Genomic DNA, 21,007 nt, shown 5'->3' on the forward strand with positions numbered 1-21,007 from the left:
TTTTGTAATTAATAAACTGCACCAGATTAAGAGCATCATGATCCGGAGCACACTGTGAAAAAAAGGAAAGATATAGTTAGAGTTTCAAAGGTCATCTCTAATTTTTCAGAATGAACTGTACTCCTGAATCTATGCTATTTATAACACATTGCAATAGTACAGTTAGTGAATGACAACACATGTCAGTGTCTTGGACTTAATGGGAGAGAAAGGGGAGGGAGGAAAGAGGGCAGGAAAGGAAGCAGCAAGATGCAGAAATCTATGGAGAATTAATGCTGGAAAGGGTAGGCTAATAATAATATTAAAAAGGAAATATTAGACATTTTTCATTATGATGCAGTACGTCTGGTTGCATGCAGACCTGGGAGTTGTTTATTAACTGCTGTTACAATGACAGATATCATTAGGCAATATGGTAGGGAAAATCATGAATTATCATAAATAATTAACACTAAGCTACATTAAGTAAACCACATGCTGCAGTGCATTACCCTTGTCTTTCTGTCTGTTTTTTCCCCACTTTCAGAGGTCTCTCGCCTGCTCTCACCCCAGCTGAGTTGTTGCAGTCCTTTTGCAAAGGTGGGCGTGAGGGAAGGGAAGAGGAAGGATTTAAAGTGCTGTGGAAGTTCCCTACCTTGTAGCAAAGGAATCACATTTGAGGGCACGAGGTGGGCAGATCAGGAGTAGGACAGAAGTGTAGCTGCTGCGTGTACAGGTTTGTAACTCTGAGTCATTTCATGCTCTCAGTAGTGGCTCACAGATCTCTAAAGCTACAGGCAGTGTGTGCTGTTTTTCCATTGCTTAGGCAGCACTCTTCCAGCTTCTTTTCCCTTATTCCACCCTTTATCTCCTCCCACCCGTGAGACTGAAAACCGCTAGGCAAGGATTCTCAGAATAGGTAGATGCCCACTCCCCCATGTGCTCGTGTGTTGCCGGGAAGCTACGGGTGTGCAGCGTGGGAGGAGAGCAGAGCAGAGATGAGATGAGAGGCAGGCAGCAGGCGCAGCTGGAGCACAGGTAGCCTGGGCTACTAGGAGCCACTGCCCTGAATTGAGATGCTTCAGCAGGGACCCTCAGAATAACAAAAAAGAGCCAGAGAATGTGTGGCTGGGAGAGGGCAATTTGGCTCTGAGGTTCCCAGCAGCCTGGACTTGTTGCTACTGCTCTATCTGCTCTCTGTCTCTTGGCTGGAGCCATCTCTGTGTTGCTCCATCTCTCAGTGCTGGTGCCCTACCTTCTCTCAGTGCAGCTCTAGTCCTGCCATTCAGCAGCTGCTTTCCCTTCCAGGCCCCTGCTGCTCTCCTGGGACACGTGTCTTATCGAGGAGCGTGGGGAACTTGGGTTCTTTATGCCCCTGGGACTCCTGAAGCAGTGAGGCCCATTATGCAAACCAGTCACAGGGGCAATATCTGACTTGTACTGTCTGGCTGAGAAAGGTCAGTAATTTGCGGGGTATTTTCAGGCATTAGTGTGAGTATCAAATGAAGGCTTAATTCCAAAAGTTCTCCTGCAGCTTCTTGTCAGAGAGAATTAGCCTATGTGGCGGGAATCCAGATGTGCAAATTTATCAGCTGTTTAAAAGCATGGAAGCTCAAGATGAGTGCAACAGCAGTCTTTCCTTTGCCCATACCGAGAGTCCCTCCCTTCAGCTTACTAACAGCGAGTAGCAATTTGTGCTCTGGAAAACACTCTCAGCACATACAAACAAAACAATTTCCTTAGCCATGCAGTTTGTAATTGAGGGTTCAGAGTCCTGCAACCCTTGCAAAGGACAAGTTGTACTTTGTTCTTGCTGTGAGCCCCTGGTAGGTGGGACAGTGGTGGATTCTAGCAACGGAAAACATATGAAATATGCATACACCCAATACGCTATTCTTCAGCACAGTGATACAATTTCACTGGAATACTTATGTTCAGATTTGCTGCTGTCCAGAAAAACACATGTTCTACCCCTAATCTTTCAAAAACAAGAGCTTAAAAAAGAAAACAACCAAATATTCACAGAAATTTTCTTAAAATGTGTTTTTCTCCCAGTTTGCTGTGTTTAGAGTTTTTTCAGATTATTTCAGACAAGTTTTATTGCTGTTTTTTAAAGCATAAAGAGGACAAACCTGAAAATATTCAACTTGAAGGTAAAGAGGGCAGAAAATTAGAAGCTCCTGGTGAATGAGAGGTTAAGATGAACATTGCTATGCAACCATGATGTTGTCAGTTGTTACTATTCCCTTTAGAATATCTAGCATTTTTCTCCTACAAGTGAAGCTTTAAAATACAAATATCACTTTTACTTTTCTTTATCTGTTAAGGAATTATGTTTATGAAGTATAATTGTCCCTAATTAGTTACTCAAGAAGGAGAAAACAATGCAGGGATTCCTGTTTATCTAGCCTGAAAAAGATAATGGGGGAGAATCTCTAAAGGCAAGTTAATCCCTTCAATATTAGATCAAAGCACTGTGCCTACTCAATTATCACACAAGATCATAATCACTGCAGTAAAAAGTTACACATCAAGACGTTATTTTTCATGAGATTGATGCACACTTGAGAAAGGATTAAAAAAAAATCATATAGAAAAAAAGGACCATGTTTATGTGTCTCAGTATCTGTTGAGATGTCCTCCCAGAGAAACTGCAAGCATCAGCTGTGTTAGACAAAGTTAGGTGAGGCTAAAGCCTCTCTTTCTTTAACACCTACTCTTCTTAAATAAATAAAGTCAAATTCTACCCTCACTTATAGTCAGTGGGGTTCTACGGAAGATATCAGGACTGAATCAGATTTACTAAAGAGATTTTAGTGAACAAGGATAAAAATCCGGAGCAAACAATGGGGTTAAATGTTTTTACTCAGATAAAAGTTCTTATTGAGAAAGAAATTGGCAAAATCTGTCTTGAAGGTGAAAATATAGAAAGGAAAAAGAAATGAAAGAGAGAGACAGAGTTGTACAGTATAGGATTACGTTAAGCAAGAGCTCTTAATATTGATGTTTGCCACTGTGAGTGGGTTGAACTGGGTGAGGCTGAATGTATATATTCAAAAGCATCTTTCAAACACCACCATTGCTTGTTCATAAGAGGACTTTCTCTCTCGTGGTAGATTTAAGTTAATTTCCTTACTAACTCAGAAAAGCAATGGATAATAGGAGGGCTAAGTACGACCTCTTCCCTAGCGTGCTGAGCACGTTAGAGTGCAAAGGATGAAATTAGCTGCCTTTTTTTTTTTTTCTTTTTTCTAACTAAAAGTCATAATTTCATTGGGGAGGGTTGAAGTAATTCAGAATATCTTATAGGGCTTTTGATATTTCAGACAAAATGATAACTTGTGAAAGGACTTCAACAATGAACAAAAAAAAAGTATAGAAACAAACCCACATTTGGTATTCTGGCACATCTTTTTCTTTGAGTCTTCAGCCAGTACTGATTAACATTATCTTCCATTACCTACCTCATTAGGCAGTGCCTTCATCAGTGTTTTAAGAGTCTTCTCAAAGGTTATTTGGAGAGAAAGCCTGCAGAAAATTCTACACATGCTAGAAGAAACCCTGGTATATGCTGACCATGCCCTTCTAAATATAAACTCTGGTTTAGAGAAATGCACTGAGGCCTCTTCACACACTCCATTACGTGGACTCCTCTCTGTGACCTCCAAATGCCCTGATTTTCCCTTGCCTACCACATAATAGTCATGTAATACTAACCTTGACGGACTACATATGAATAAGAGGCTATTTTGAGGTTGTAAGTGCTTTAAATTGTAAGGTTCCCAGCACACTGCTCCACAGCTGGCTTGGGAACAGAATAATTAACACCACATAAGATGTATGCAGTTGTCTTTATGAAAGCCCAATCTGTCCTCAGAGACCGTTCTCCCCTGTGAGGAGGCAGCCTTGGAAAAAAGGAAAAGAACCAGATCGTTAGTAATGAGTTTCATTAATATGGCTGTTAAAGCTACACTGCTGTCACTTGGCAATGATGTGCACTGTGAGCTTTACAAGCTCTGATATCTCCCTGGCACTTTCTGGCCAGACAAGGAGACCCAGGTCATGCGTGTGCGACATCAGCAGAGCACTCGGGACAAGCCAAAGACGGATGCCTGCGCAGAGGCAGAGAAAATAAAATTTACACTTATTTTACACTGCTTGTATTTATCAGTAGCACAGTGTTAAGAGGCAAACCCACCAGGGACAAAGCACACAAAAGTAGATTGCTACCGTGGGCCTGTGCTTCCTCCAGGGGAGTCAGTACGTACCAGTCTCTCAAGTGATTCTCAGCTCTGTGAAACAGAAAGACCCCATCCCCCCAAATATTATTTTAAGACATCTTAAAATATTACAGAAAGACATAAATAGTAGGGAGAAATTTCCAGACATTTATCTTCTCTGCAGCCTTGGTGTGTATCTCCACCAATACGCAGACAGTCCAGTGACCACCAGGACTGTGTCAGTCTTGAACCACAAGCAAACCCCACCTGCTCCTCCCAGCCTGGGCTGCCCCCCATAAAAACACAAACCCAGTGGGTGTCTCTCCCAGGAAGCCAGGTGATACCCCAGTCCTCCCTGAGGCAAGAGGGCTGGATGCCTCCCACATCCCTGAAAGTCTGGAGGTTGTAGGAAAGTCAGAACGTGTCGAACGAGCCCTGCTGCCGCTGCAAGACCAGCAGTTCCCAATCAGCGACGGATTCTGTTGTTCTTTAGACACCATCTGTTGCAACAGCTGCTGGTGGCTTTCCAACAGGCTCTTTAGCACAGGTCTAAAACCAGATTGCTCCCAGTCAACCACCTCTCCTTATCTAACCTTGATGAGGGAGGCTGAAGATCACGGTCACTTTGGTCCTCTTCCCTAGGGCCTGCAATGGCACTCGCCGCTGTAAATGAAAGTATCACTTAGGGACTGGGAGAAATGATCACCAGAGCCCTACTGGAAGAACCTGCACATGTGGTGGGGCGTGGTGGGAGCAGGGCAGGGGAGGAGGTACCTTCTAACAGCCCCCTCACCACCAGCTGCATCTATGGTGGTGCCGCAAATGGTTTGGCATCTGCCTTCTTCAGGGCAGCCTCTCCACTGCAGAGCAGCCCCACAAGAAGCCTGACATCTACCAGAGGCTGAGCAATTCCCATTTACTCCCAAAGAGCCTTTCCTCTCCTTAAATCACACACTGCGGAGCCCACAGGGAGCGGGGCCCTGCTCGCTGCTGGTGCAGCCGAGGCTCCCCACAGGCAGGTTACGCGGAGCCCTCTGTCAGTCACTGCTCCAGGTGTGTCCAGCTGGTTCGTCCCTGCATGCCACCAGGCACCCCCTCTAAAACGCACAGACATCAGAGCACGTTAAGCCTGTTACCTGAAAAATAAGTGTCCTAGTTTAATATTTTACTTCTCCCCTTGGCTTTTCAGCACTGTTCAGTTGTGTTTATTTTCCTAGCAGGACTCCTGTGTAATTTTTTATAAAGATGATAAGCATTGTCACCAGTCTGCCCTACTTTTGAGAGTTCCATAAAATTAATAGTTTTACCGTAATGAAAAATGCATGAAAATGACTTTCAGCAACACATTTTTACTACTTCTTTGTGACAGTTTTTAAAAACTTATTTCTGATTACCTCCTTGTTCAGATTTTTCACATTGTTGTGATTCACTATTGAATAGAAGATTTTTTTTTATAAAATCTTTGGGCAGAATGTCACAATTCCACTGTACCTCGATTTATACCGTATGACCACACACACACATATATATATGAATATCACTGTTTAATACATACATTTGAAAACCTAGAGCTATCAGACGTTTAAAACCATCTGAAAACAAGCAAAAAGGAAACACATCGAAACAGTGGAGAGCAATTCCTTACTCTGGCTCCTACCTGCACTTCCAACAGTTACTTACCCTTCCCACTGCCTTCCGTTTACTTCAGAGGCGTGAAGGTACAGCAACACACATACAGTGTTTTTCCCTGGATTTTTATATTCCGATTATGCAACTGTGCTGCTTGCATAACCGCACGGCTGATAAATGTAGGATTTGTCTAAGGATCAGGACAGAGCAGCGCCTGTCAGCCCGTTACGGCGGCTCCCCCCAGCCGCCCGGCTCGGGGCGCGGAGATAAGGTGGGTGCCCGTTGTGTCAGCGCGACGTGCGCCCTTCGCAGCCCGGCCGGCAACGTTTAGCCTAAAATAACGTTTGCATTCATGGCATGAGATAATGTCACCAGGTCTCGGGCGGTCTCACTGAAGCACATACGGCAGAAACCCACCCAGCTGCCAGCCGTCCCCTGTCCGGGGCTGTTCCCCAGGTCTGTCCGGCCTGATGGCGGTGTCCCGCCCCCGCGGGGTCACCCTCCCCTTTCTCGGGGCCGGGCAGCAGCACCCGCGCCCCGCCGGGGCCGGGGCCCGCTTTGTGCTTTTTACACAGAAACGCCCCCGTCTGCTCGTCCTTACCCCCGGGCCCCGGCCGAGCCGCCGGCGGAGCGGGGCCCTGCGCGCTCGGCGCTGCCCGGGCCCGGCGCGCCCCTCGCCGCGGGGAGGGAGGGAGGCTGGGCCGGGGCGACCGCGGGGCTCTCCCGGGCCCGGCCCCCCGCATCAATCATTAACGGCGGCTCGGGTGTCCGGCGCCTCCCTCACCGGGAAACCCTACCCGCGGCGGCGCGGGCGTCTCTCCCCGCTCCCCGGGCGCGCTGGATGCGCCGCCGGTTTCCAGTTACCGCGATGCCGGGCGGCGGGGCGGGAGGAGCCGCGGCGGTGCCGCCACTGCCCCTGCTGCAATGAGTGATGCTGCCGGGGGCGGTGGCGGCGGCGGAGGAGAAGGAGGAGGAGGAGGAGGAGGAGGAGAAGAAGCGCAGAGCCACCGCGGCTCCTCCGCCGGCGGCTGCGGGAGCAGCGGCTGTACCTCGCCCGGGCGGCGGCGGGGCGCGGCGGCGGGCGGCGGGCCGGGGGCGGCCGGGGGGCCCGGGGCCGGCGGGGACAGCGGCGGCGGCAGCAGCAGCATGCCGGCGGGCGAGGGGGACAAGGAGGAGGCGGCGCCGCCACCTCGCCCTGCTGCCCTGCTGCGGTGGGACGAGGTGCCCGAGGACTTCGTGGAGTGCTTCATCCTCTCGGGCTACCGGCGGCTGCACTGCTCGGCACAGGAGTGCCTGGCCTCGGTGCTGCAGCCCACCAACGAGACCCTCAACTTCTGGACCCACTTCATCCCGCTGCTGCTCTTCCTCAGCCGCTTCGGGCGGCTGCTGCTGCTGCGGGGCGCTGGGGACGTGCCCTTCCACCACCCGGCCCTGCTGCCCCTCTGGTGCTACGCCTCAGGGGTGCTGCTCACCTTCGCCATGAGCTGCACGGCCCACCTCTTCAGCTGCCTCTCCCCGCGCCTCCGCGCTGCCTTCTTCTACCTGGACTACGCCTCCATCAGCTACTATGGCTTTGCCAGCACCGTGGCCTACTCCTACTACCTGCTGCCAGGGCTGAGCCTGCTGGACGCCGGCGCCATGAGCCGCTACGTGCAGCAGCAGCTGGGCTGGCAGCTGGACTGCAGCCTGCCCATCGCGGCCTACCGCGCCCTGGTGCTGCCCGTGGCCCTGGCACTGGCCGTGGGGTGCACGGCCGCCTGCTGCCGCAGCCGCGCTGCCTGCTGCGCCTACCCCTTCGCCATCCGCACCTTCGTCTTCGCCATGCCGCTGAGCATGGCCTGCCCCATCATGCTGGAGAGCCTCCTCTTTGACCTCCGCACCCGCAACCCCACGCTCTTCGTCTACTTCTACCGGCGCTACTGCTGGCTGCTGGTGGCCGCCTTCTTCAACGTCAGCAAAATCCCCGAGCGGATCCAGCCGGGGCTCTTTGACATCGTGGGGCACAGCCACCAGCTTTTCCACATCTTCACCTTCCTCAGCATCTACGACCAAGTGCACTACGTGGAGGATGGGCTGGCCGAGTTCCTCAAGGCACCCCTGGCCGCCCCCACCTACCTGGGCACAGTGGGCTATATGCTGCTCCTGACCCTCTGCCTGGCCGTGGTTGTCAGGAGGTTCCTCAACGTCACAGACCTCTGCAAGCAGGACTAGCTAGGCTAGCAGCCCTCGGGACAGTGACCACTGTACCAGTGACCCTTGGGCTGGAGACTCTCGAGCTGATGACCTTCAGACTGGTGACCCTCGGGCCGGCCCTACCATGTCCTGAAGATGCTGTGAAACCTGGGGGAAACGCACCTGTGGAAGAGCCAGGTCCCTTTCACAGAGGGTTGCCAGAGAAAATGACCATGGCGGAACTGCTCGTGCTCTTTAAACTACTAGGTTACCAGGGGAAGCAAGCAAACGCTTACTGGTATGTTGCTGCTTAGAGTATAAGCTGAAATAATTTAGCTCTGCTACTAGGAAGATTGCATGAACTGTGAACGCCACTTACTAATTTCATGACAATTAGGTTTAAACTAGCTCTGTGTATGCATATATATATTTATATATCTAGCTATATATTTATTAGCTACATATATATGTGTATATATATGTATACATCTGAAGACACTCGTGCAATGATTACTCATAGACTTTTAATCAACTCCTGCGTGAAATTTCCTGGCAGGTTATGCACTGACATTTATCTTCTTCTGTGATACTGTAACAGGCCTTTGCAGCCACATACTGGATTTTAAATGCAAACAAATCGATAGCTAGCTATAGTTTTTAAGGTCTTGCAGCCTATTCAGCCAGGGAACAATGGATTTAACAGAGAGAGGAAAAACAGCTGTGAATTATTACAGAATTACCAGTTGATGGAGAGACTTTAATTAGACAGGCAGTGAGCGGTTGGTGTAGCCACTCGGATACTAAAATAAAATAGAGGGATATGTAAGATAACTGAACCAGAAAGGGGTCAAACTAGTCTGGAGCGGGGGCGGGGAGAGAAGGGCTCTGCATAATGGCAGGGCTCTTCCCCCAGCACGTCAGGAACATCTGTCGCGTTAAGGGGGTTGCTAAGGGGCCCCTTTATCTTCCCTGGTAAATCACCCCCAGATCAGCCCTTTGGAGTCAAAGTCAGATGCCAGACTTTCTATAAGCCCCTGCCAAGCTTGGTGGGAGTTCTGTGGATGTAAAGAGAGTAACTGATGCATGAGATCTCATTCTGGACCTTATAAAGATTACATGGAACTGGTTTCTTCTGGTCTTTAATTAGAGCACCCTGTCAGATTTACCATCCTAAAATTAGTTGCAGAAGAAGGTGCTGCTGAATCTGAGTTCAGGACCTGAGATCTGCCTCTACAGGTACTGGATACTGGATACTTTCTCATCATTCCCCACCTTTTCCTATTCTGATTAGTTGTGGCTGCAGCGGGGTATTTTGAAATCCTCTTTCAGAAGCTTTGGGGGGGTTCAAAAACAAGAACTGTGAGATATTTTCCAAAGCAGTATCTTTTAACAGCAACCCAGGTATTATCCTTCTCACATGACAAACAGCTAACTATAGATTGCACTTACTCTCTATATAAAGAGACGTCTTTGTCAACTGTGTGCAGACTTTAGACAGATGCATCTTGATTTTGTCTGACAGAACAAGTGAGAAGTGTGCAATAATATTACACAAGGGGGTTACAACTTGAGGTTCAGGTGAGAAACTGCTTGTATACCCCATTTCCAAAAAGAAGGGTAGTACTTCCTTAGGAAACGCTGGTGTTACACTGCACGGTAGTATAGTGGCTCTTTAACAGCCTCTTTGCCCTTATTGTGGAAATACTTTTCTGCTTGGGTCTTTCCCATTTTCATGGACATGGCATCCAAACCCCAAAAAAATGTTTTGAGTCTAGTCCCATAGTCTTCTGTCAGACAAAGCCCCCTTTGTTTGTAATGGGAATATAGGAAAGACTATAGCTCGGGATTATGAGGTCGAATCCTTAATATGGGTCAGAATCATCACAGAAACAGAAAATTGATATGTCCTGTACCAGTTGTCAGCTTTGTGAAAATTTCCCTATGAATGGGCATAAGCTAAAAGAAAATTACACCCACTTCATTTTATCTTTTATCTCAGCCCATTTTAACTGTAATGGTTTGGATCTTTCAGATTCTCAGTGAATGATGATAATGGCCTAACAAAAATATGTATTCTTTGCCAGCCACAATTTTGCTAGTATATAATCTGTGGCAGGGTCATGTGTCGTCACTTAAAGAGATTGGCTAGAATTTTCTGAAACAGCAGTTCCCAAACTGTGGCCTCTTGAGTTATCACCGATGGGCCATAAAAACCAGCATGGCCCTGTGTGGCTGCCTGTGTTCTGTTTTCATTCAACAACATGCATTAAAAGAAAACTAAAACTACATGAAGAATTTTTAATTGTACATATTTTCATTAACTTTTGTCATAAATATGGCATTGCTTTATTCAGCTGCCAATAAAGCAGAAAATGATCTGCACCACTGGGAGAGGAGGCTGGTCACAACTCTGTTACGCTTTGAAATGTGCTTTATATTGTGAAAACAACCCTGAAAACTCACAATAGAAAGCAAATGGATCAAGACCTGCAACGATGTCATCCTATGAATTTCCACAACTGCAAAAAGAGGCCAAAATCTTTGAGATGTGCTGTATTCATGTTAAAATAATAGAGGCATAGTAGTTAGAGCCCAATGACTCATCCCAGTTTCAAAACTAATTATGGAGAGAGGGTTTGCCTGGGAGATGCCACTAGCATGTCCAACCAGCAATTAAAAACTAAGGAAGAAATCAAAAAGGCCAGGGAAAGCAAATCTTAGCACTAGAAGACAGCTCAGAAACAAGCAACAGTAAAAGACAAATGTAAAAAAAGGCTTTTAAAGCATACTGTATAATTAATTATATTTGTGCCTGTCAGTCACAATGTAGAGGACATCTCAAGAGGCAATGTCAAAAAAAGCTGTTGCTAACTTGTAAAAATACATTTGATATTTGCAGTTAGGCCACGCAGGGTCGTCTATATATATCTCAACGACAGATAACAGTATAAAGGTTGGATTGCAACCAACTGCAATTTTACTGGAATCTTACTGCAGTTATAAGAGTTGCCCAGGCCGTGAGCCCCTGTCACGCTGCAGATTTGGTACCTGGCTCTGATATTAAGAATATTGCTTCATTCAAAAGTTTCTTTTTGGCAAAATGTTGAGGCACATGTATGGGCCTGAGCACTTCATGGAATTATTTGTAAATGCTGGTTGCAAATACTGCTCTCTGAGCCACTGTAAGCAGGCTGTGTGACTCAGGAGTGAATGGGTACAGGGAGGTGTGATTAGATTTTAAGAGTTCTAATTAATGTTATGTTTGTTTGCTTGTCTGTTTGTTTAAAATGTGTCTACAAATTAAAAAGTTACAATAAGTATGGAGGATATCTAGGGAAATGCTACCTGAGTGTCGGTGTTTATTCAGTGAAGGACATGTATGTAGATTATTGCTCCATTTGCCATGTCCGATTGCCAGTCTCCATAGACATGGACAGAACAAAAATGAGTTAAAGAGGTTAAAAGTGGAACAAGGTATCTATTAACTATAGTGCTTGCATTTACTTGTGTAGAAGTGAATGTCACGCTTTGTGTGGCTTGTAAGGGAGCAGGATCTCTTTTTGGTGTGAAAGCACACATGGCTGAACATCGAGAGCACGTCCAGAGCTCAGACAGGAGGTCTAACCTGCGGACCAGACCATAAGGACATCCTAGAAAACAAACTTTTTTGCGAAGTACCTGTCATAATGTTTTTACTGCCTGGGTACCTGCCATAAGATCTACGCTGTGGACTCCACAGCTCATCTTTAAAACAAAAAAGACCTTTCAGGCTTTTTGTGGTAGAATCTGTGTGGGGACAGAGGTTGCGGTGAAGACTGGAGCACAAGGGGATGACCTGAAAACGCCTACGTGTCTTTCCATCTTTGGCCAACGCTGACCTTCAGACTGACATACCTGTGCCAGTGTGAACTGACTGTTGATGGGGCCATTCCCGGAGTGTTGGTGGCACAGACACCCCCCCTCGCAATCAGGATGTGCCTAGAACTGCAGTCTAAGCATTGGCATATGTTCAATAAGCCCAGCTTCTGGGCACTTCCGAGTAATCTGTAAGCTTCACGCTCATCTTCGTGTAAGACTGATACACCTGATCTGCAGTATTATCTCATATTCTGTGGCGATGCGCTATTTCTTCTTCTGTAGTGTATTCATTTGAATGTCACTATCCAGGATATCTGTGCAGCTCTGAGCTGCTTCGTTAACAAGACTGGAGTCTGCAGTCTGGAAACAAAGGGACAGGTTTCATCTGCATGCTGCACTTACAGAAATTTAGTAGTTAAAAGTAGAAACACATTGTTTTTTTCTAAAATGATAGTTTTCCTTAGTTGTCCAAGTGTTGTGCTTATTATTTATTTGCTGAATCCAGCTACTATGTTGGGTTTTTGCCAAGAGTGCACCTGCAGAAAATGACAGTATGAAAGTTTTACTTCATGTTTAAGTAAACTCTGAGGCAGCACATTCATAAAGTATTATTGCACTTAACTCAGTTGATTACCATCCACATGCCTTACAGAAGCAAATCATACCTGTAGTAATTGCCCAGATTATACTGTTTTTCATTGCCTGTGAGAGTAAAAATGACCAAGTGGCCAGTAACAAGCTGAGGAGTCAGGCACTCCTGGCTTCTTGTCCCTGCTTTGCCACTACCTGTTCCATAATCTAGGGCAAGTTGTTTAAACTGTGTTCATTTTGAATGAATTTAATTCATGTAAAACACTGGAATTGTACCAGGGTTGAATCTGACCCTCTGTCTCTCAGTTTCCACATCTGTAAGATGGGGAGAATATACCTTACCTACCTCGCAGGGTTGCTCTGAAGACTAGCTAATGTTTGTAAAGCACTTAAAAATGCAAAGACCCTCCTAGGTGCTAAGAAGAAATATTACTGAACTCCGGCAGAGAATGTTAATATTTTTCTGTAGCTCCTCATCTCACAGGGAGAACACCACGAACGTTTCTAGATCATGAACTCTTGGGACAGACCCTCATCATCGCCATACTCCGAGGAGGTTCACATCCTGTGTCCTTTGGAGCTGATGGCAAAATTTCCACTGGCTTCAGGTGGGGGCAATAAAGACCTAGGCAGTAGTAAACAGCCTGATTAAATGCTTAAGGGTCAGGAGTAAAGAGAAAACATACATGAGTTACGTACTCTTCAGAAATTCTCACTGGTGACTTGTACAGAGGGGCACTGTAATGCTGACATGAGGCCTCATTGTTCGTTTAGCCATGGATTGTATTCCAGTTACTGTGAAACAACGGAGTGGGATTTCCCATCGGTGTCTGTAAGACTATGGTTATGTCTCAAGTGCCATTGGGAATTTCAACCTACTTCAAGCTACTTCTTATCAGAATAAAAAGACCTTAAACGAATGAAGGTTTTAAATAAACATGTGTAATCATTTGGGAACATAAAATTATATTGATCAGACAAACAATTTTCTCTTTTCCCTTCTGGTTCCCCAAAATCAACATGGAGCCAGTCCTGTTCTTGAGCAGAAACTGAACTTGGATCTTCTTAGCACTTACGTGTAACTCTTCCTTTGCCGTGGAGCCCTGACTAATCATCCTGCTAACCCACTCTGCCCTTCTCCTGGAAGGACCGATATAAACAGCACCATTGAGTAGAGGACAATATTTTTAAGAGCTTTTATGACTGGCAGCAGTAGTAGAGACAAAAAAAAAAAAGACAACAAAGACATCAAAGAGTTTGAGTGGTTCGTTAAGTCAAAGCCTCTACCATTAGAAATTCGCCCTACCTGAGTATATTCCTAGCTTCTGTTAGACACCTGTAAGTCAGGGCTACACAACCAACACCCAATTTGCAGCTGAGACTTTACCCTCTTCTCCTCAGATGAGATGCAAGATGCTGAAGTGTCACATGCACTGAAAGACACAGACCTCCATTCAAGTTGTTCAGTGTCTTGGAGCTGGGTGTGGAATAAAGTTAAATTATTTTCACAACTTGCTTAGACAGATGCTGCTTCATTCCACCAAATTCAGTAAAAAATTCATGACTAAGACAAAGGAAGCAGGCTTTTGCTCAAAGTTCCGTGTTAGGAAACACCACCAGCAGCATTCTGCTTTCAGGACAATTGCTTCCTGGCCATACTCAGAACTTGGAGGATTCTGAAGTAGGGCTTCGCTATTTCATGTCAACGCCTTAGGAGTTGTGGTTGTAGCGGGGGGTTAATAGCATGGAGAAACAGTTTATAGCAAGTCAATTCTGTCTGCTAGAGATTCAAGCACGCTTTAGTAAGAGGTATCACATTTAAGGGTCTGTGCATGCAATGAACAAAAAGTGTGAATTTTGTTTGGTTCTGTTGGGAGGGTTTGAAAATTTACTCTTTGTACTCTTTTGGATGCTGACTACTGTATATGTAATGACTATGCATTTTTAGCAAAAAAAAGGTGTGATCTATAAATAAAGTTGTTTCTGAGTACATTTTTGCAGAAATGCATTTATAAAGTTTTTTCATTTCTTAATATAAATTACTGTGACACCTGTGGGATCAGAAATGTGTTGAATGTAGTTATCTTCAAACACAGATGTCGTTACCATAAGCACAATAACTTGTATAGTGGTGTTGGTATTTCTGAAAACACTATACTACAGAAAAGGCACTGTTGCCATTTTATTGGCTTTTATATTTTAAGGCAATAAAATAGCATCATTGCCTTTTTGGTTCTCTATTATCTATGCTAACTCATTAATCATAGGTATCCCAGTTATATTAAAATTCATTAATATGTATAAGGAGATCAGTGTTCTGCCTACAGTACTCACTGAAAAATCATGAAATTGGTAGCAACAGCTATGTCAAGTATCACAGAAAAATATTGACTGCAAAATGAAGAGGTCTATTTGGCATCAAATAAAGTCTCCCATTTGGCAGACTAGGAATGTTCCAAGTGGCAGAATATTGTTTGCAGTCCAAGTCGGGCACCAAAAAGCACTCAATGCACTGCAATTACATAAAGGATCTGCGTTAAGCCTTCTGTGTCAAAATTCAGCAGGTAATAATGCATCCCAACATAATTGCAGACACCCCCTGATACCACTAAAAGGCTGAACACGGTGGAAAACAGTAGAATCTTCTAGTTGAGGTTTGTAGAATTCCTTCAAAAGTTCTAAAATTCTTGAGAGCTCTTATTTGCGGAGTTTGTACATCCTATCTGAAATATGGTAATGACTTCAAGTATTTGATGAGCCCGGCAAAAACATCCGTTGCCACCTCACAAACAGATGCTTCAAAAGACTACCTCCTACAAATAAGCAAATGCTTTGAAGGACTGCATCCTCCTGTTAACATTAAAGGCCTTCCATAATGTTATCAGCAGGCTCTGGGTCTGACTGCTGGACACGAACATGCTGGAGGAGAACGTCATAAAACTGTTGGAGCCAGCGAGGATGGCAAAATACTGGCAGAATGGAAAGCAACAAAAGCCACTGCTAGGGCAGGTAATTTATTGAGGTCAGTACCTCAGCCTTCAGCTGAGATGGCTCCATAGCTGTTCTGATAACCAGCTGGAAATCTGAAGGCAATCTACATTTTGTTACCATGACATCACTTCTCTGACAAATAGCCCTAAGAGTCGGGACAGTGTCTTTGTGGAGGAACAAAGGGACATGTGATAAACAGCTTTAACCTTTAGGTTTTATTCTCTCATCATAGGATAATGTAAGGTTAGAAGAATTTGTGAGCAGCGATGAAACTCATTAAAAGTTAAAAAGCTGATAAAAATTAAGAGCAAAGCAGTATTAAAGCTAAGGCTAAATCTTGCTTTCAGTAATGAGAGCCTCTGGGGCAGATACTACAGACGCGCTCTTCTGCATCAGAACCCTCTATTACAAGGCATATTTCTTATCAAGAGTGGCAGTACACTTCTGTTAGAGGGGAGCTGGAAATACTTCTCTTGCCAGGGAGCACAGCCTTTGGGTATGTGATATATGCTTTACAGGAGAATGACAACAACAATATCACACAATCTTTTGGGAGAGTAAACAATTTTATAGAGTTGTCTAATTTGAGCCTCTTCTGCCCCCAAGATCTAATCCTCTTGTGTCGCTCCTGACTGATGAAATATGAAAATATAGTTTTCCTTCATTTTTGATGTTAAGCATACGTCTCATCTATTATCCTCTGTTTGCTAGGAAACATCTATTCTCTGTCACTCTCCTCTGTTGTCCTGAGGGATTGGGCAGCGCCACTTGTACAAGCAGAAAACCTTGAATTTTCCCTCTTTATATGCCGGATTCTCTGCATCCGCAGTCCTGGGGCTATGGAATTCAATCACTGGCACACAGTAGTGTCCCAAAATCTCAGCTTTCCTTTTTAGCAGCACTTGGAAAGACAACTATGAAATGTCAACGGGGTGGATAACATGCAGCAACATCTGAACCACTCAGAAATAATAAAAATCCTGAGCGAAAGGTAAAGAGGTCCCTGGGACAGCTTCCCTGACACCTTTGTGCTCACAGGCATTCTCTCTCTTATCTTCCCAAATTTAGCAAAGGCTCCTAAGCACATGCTTAACTTTAGTGTGAATATATGTTTATCTTTGTTCATTCACAGGGGTGAACTTTTCCTCGTGTTTAAGTGTGCTATAGAAGCAGAGCCCTAATGAGCTGACAGTGCCAGGGAAATGCTGCCAGCCAGAGTCTGGCACAGCAAATTCTGCCATTCAGCCCGAAGGCAGTGTCCTACCCTCCGGCACCCGAGACTCACATTCCCTCCCCTGCCTTAGTCCTTCAAAGCATTCTCCTTTCAGACCATTGTCTGAAAGATTTTAATATGAAACAAAGAGCGAAATACATATATAAAAGCTAGAAATGCACCAACTTAGTAATGAAATAAAACTGCAGATTTTCCAATTGTAGCAATTACAATAACAAAACATTGTTTCTTGGCGGCTGGTAGAAAACCGTAGCTTGGAATAAACAAATTTGGAACACCAATCAGACTCAATGAGCACTATAAAATACATTCACTAGCCAACCTGGTTTAAAAGAATGTTTATTTCGGTATTATATAGACTCAAAGATTAAACACAGAAGCCAAATATTCTGTGCAGAATACCTTTGTCCCCAGCAATAGAGCATGTTCCCTCAAACTGTAGGTATTCCACTCCAACAGAAGCATGCCATATCATTTATTTTAAAGTTCAGATGTACTTTGGACAATAAAAAATAATTCGACTTAACTGTTTCAGCAAAACATAGGGAATTGAGGGTATACAAGAGTGGAAAACCTGCACAAATGCAATATTCAGGTTGTATAATTAAGATCACATAAAGTCACAGCTAACTCAGCGCTAACACCTCAGAGGAGTATATGGCCAGCGTATGTTAGGATCTGCTTCTACTGAGATGATCAGTAACCCAAAGGATATAGTGAATTGAGATAACGAATGGAAAACTGTACATACCTCCATTACAGTTAAGCTGTGATGAGTATACTCCTGTATTCAGACATAAGGCTGAATTACTTACATGGTAAATGTGTCCAGACAGCAACACTTATAAAAAAGTTGGTAGTGCCCTGCATACTTTGGTTGAGGTCTCCAGCTGTTACCAACAAGACATTTTAGAAGTCTTCCTTATTAAAGGAAAAAAAAGGGAAAAATTAATCTCTTAAGATTTGTTGATTTTGACTTTGCTGGCAGACTCGTTACATAGATTTGCACAAAGCAAATGAACTGGTGGACTTACAAATATTACCAAGTGAAGTAATCACTGCTTTATCTTCTGAAAGTCACAGTGACTTTTCCGAGCAGGGTTACTGAAGACCCACAGTGAATCTGGCCATCTCACTTTTACAGCAGTTGTGGCTTGGAGCGCAAGTCCTCTGTGGAAAGTACTGGATGTTCACCTAGCAGTATCAAATGCAGTTTATCGATGCTTTTAAAGAACCCCAAGGAATGTTATTCGTTAGCCAAAAACGCACATATAGCCAACAAATATTTATGATTTTCAGGCTCTGGAAGTGTCATGATTTCTAGCTTCAGTGTCAGGGCAGAACTGCCAGGTATGTCCCAGACATGAGTGCCTTCCAGCTTACTACTCAACTTTGTTTTGAAAGCCATTTCAGTCACCCAATATCTCATGAATGAAACAATCTGCAACAAACAGGCTGGTAAATGAAGTCTCTAAGGTGAAAACTTCCCATGCGTACTAGAATAGATTAGTAGTAGTGAGGTTCCATTCACAAGTGATTCATGAGCTAAATTCACAAACAAGCACCAGACTCAATTCTCTTCCCTTTGCATTTTGCCTGGAGGGCACAAACAGGCTGTAGAGTAATTCTAGCTGGTAAAAAGCCCTCTGACCCTACTTATTGCCTAATCACATCACTCCAGTCCTGGCACAGAGGATGCAACAGGAATGTAGAGTGACACAGCACACCTCCTCTACGCTGCGCTAGTGCGTATGTGGCACATAGCCCCCCATGATCCCACTAGGGTTGTCCCCACACGCATGAGTAAAAGCAGCCTGAGAACCAGGCAATTACAGCCCTGCCTGCCTGCTGTGCCAAGTGAACCTCAGAACAAAGAGATTCAGGCCTGCTGCTCAGAAGGAAGTTTTGCAACATTAGTCTGTGCCCAGCAGACCTGTAGAGGACACTGAGGTCAACCAGCAGGAGTTTCCTACTCAAGGTTTGGTCTTACTCAGTTTTAAGAAAACAAACCTCAATTTTCAAACTCAGCCATCGGTGCTCTGAAATCTCAGCCTCTGATTGAATCCTTATATTTCAACAGCCTGAAATTAAAAAACAAAAACAACAACAACAAACAAACAAAAGAAATTATTCACATATATTGAAAAAATGTCAGCTAATTCAGATTTTTTTTTTTTATCTGCCCCAGTCAACGCACAGACCTGCACAGCAGCATAGTAGTGAGCGCGAAGATCAAAGGAAGTGTAGTGTAGCGCAGTGTCTATTTTAAAACGAAGCGGCTGCGGTGATTTGGGGGGGCTGGCCGGGCAGCGGGGCGGGCGGGCGGGCAGCAGAGCCGCCAGGAGGAGCGCGCAGACCGCTGCCGGGGCGCAGGGCTGTCCCTCCAGCCCGGGCGGTGAGAAGCTGTGTGGCTCCGGCAAGGACACATTTTTTCCATGGTAGCTAGCCGGTGTTTTTCTCATTCGCGGCGCTCGGAGGGGAGCAGAGGAGCACTCACCAGGCGCCTCCGCCCACCGCCCTGTTTGCCCTGGACGCTGCACAGCCCGGGAAAGCGCTGCCCTTTGTGGCTCCCCTCCGCTGGGCACGTCTCCTGCCCCCAGGGCTTATTTGGAAGGGATGCCCCATCCATATAATGCTTTAAGGGAGAAGCTGGCACAGAGAGCCTGATGGGCTGGCAAAAATAATGCCTTACAGGCAGCTGCTTGCTGATATAATCCCATATGAAAAGAAAAACTGTTTTGGAGGGGATGACGCTGCCCTCTTAGGCATTCCTGGAACTTAAACCGAGTGTGAGTCAGTCAGAGCAAGAGTATGTGTCTTGCCATTTTATTTTATTTAAATATATTGACTAAAATAAGTTCATTTTTTCCGTTTCCTTTACCATATACATACCCCAGCAGATACAGATTAGTGTACCTATTAGACTTACCTATCAGTTTAAAACTAACATGTGCTAAACAGGCAAAGAAACAAAACAGGCAATAGGTAAAAAAAATTTCTGAAAGTATCCCCTTATGCACAATTTCATCCTCTAAGTACCTGGAAGTCTGCAAGGTTGAGCATTTGAAAGTCCTCAGTTCAGAAAGAGCTCCTTCCTGGCCCAGAACCTTCTGTGAGGATTTCTCAGGACAAATTCAGGGCAAGTGAGTGGGACCAGCCCTGTTGAAGCCCGAGATAGCCATGGGGCACACACCTGGCTGGCAGAACGCCATGCTCGCCCTGCCACAGCCGACCTGTGGTCTCCTGGATGTGAACAGCTTTTTTATTCTGCCACTCAGTTTTCAGACTGGTCCATGTTAGTACAGCCTACCTACCATATTCCCAGATAACGTCAAACAATGCACATATATTTCATACTACAGTTTTCAACACCTAAAGCATTAAAAAGTCTTTCCTGAAATATTGCAGTCCTCTCTGGCTCTAACATTGAAATGTCAATTAAAGTATTATAACAGTGCTATGATTCAGTCCCTGCTTGCTAGTTAACTGGCCTTTTCCTCCTGCTCCAACTGCAGAGTGCACGTACTGTCCCCTGCTCATAGTTTCCCACTTGAACAGGAGCTGCTGGACTAGCTACGCTGCCTGTGAAGCAGAGCTGACACTCATCCCTCCTGCTCAGTGACAGACACAGACACTAGCTCTTGGCTTGCCATCACCTTCAGCTCTCCTGGGGAGCTCGATTCATTTTGGCCAGCAACACTTCACTCTCAACCTGCAGCCAAAGATCAGACAACACCTCTGAGAGAGCCGTGCTTTCCTGTTCGCTATTCAGCCTTTGAATAAGCCGGTTCTGGGCACAGGCACAAGCCAGCGCTGCCCTGAGGCTGTCGATGATCTCCACAGCCCTTGACAAAACTGGGATATGAGCGAGCCTGGTCCACTCCTTTCTCATTTAACACTGACATCTGGGAAAGTGTTTTGCAGTACAAGCTCCTGTGCAAGCCGCCCAATGACCCCTACATCTTGTTCTGGCACAAGCTGTGCAAGTCAGCAGATCTAGCATCTCATCAGAGTGTTTACGAATTTCTTTACTAGGCCATTTCCTTCCATTCAAAAGTGTTTTCCCCAGCTGTTTATTTCTTCACACTTTCTAACCCAACTTCACTATCTCATCACCTTCTCTTTACAAATTTGAAGCCTGAGGCCATATTTTTTTAGTTCTGACTGCTGCGGGGCAAGCTGAGCTCTGACAACTGCCTCGAATGTGGGTGGAAGTTCTCCAAGAAAAACCAAGGCGGAGCAGATAGTAACACTATCTGTGCCGTATACGGGGTGCTTCTCCCTGTGTCAATACCATACCCAGGCCCTGCCCGAGTCTCACTAACGTTGTGTG

The 21,007-nt window shown here is 45.3% G+C and overlaps 1 protein-coding gene across 1 annotated transcript; it reads left to right on the forward strand.

Annotated features, from left to right (window-relative positions):
* Positions 1-621: 621 nt before the first annotated feature.
* On the forward strand, positions 622-14,441 carry PAQR9 (progestin and adipoQ receptor family member 9). The gene has a single exon (XM_063338218.1). It carries the CDS (start codon positions 6,753-6,755, stop codon positions 8,037-8,039), a length of 1,287 nt encoding a protein of 428 aa, XP_063194288.1. The 5' UTR covers positions 622-6,752; the 3' UTR covers positions 8,040-14,441.
* The last annotated feature ends 6,566 nt before the right edge of the window (positions 14,442-21,007 follow it).

The sequence above is a fragment of the Chroicocephalus ridibundus genome, chromosome 6 (genome assembly GCF_963924245.1).
Source record: "Chroicocephalus ridibundus chromosome 6, bChrRid1.1, whole genome shotgun sequence".
Taxonomy (NCBI): domain Eukaryota; kingdom Metazoa; phylum Chordata; class Aves; order Charadriiformes; family Laridae; genus Chroicocephalus; species Chroicocephalus ridibundus.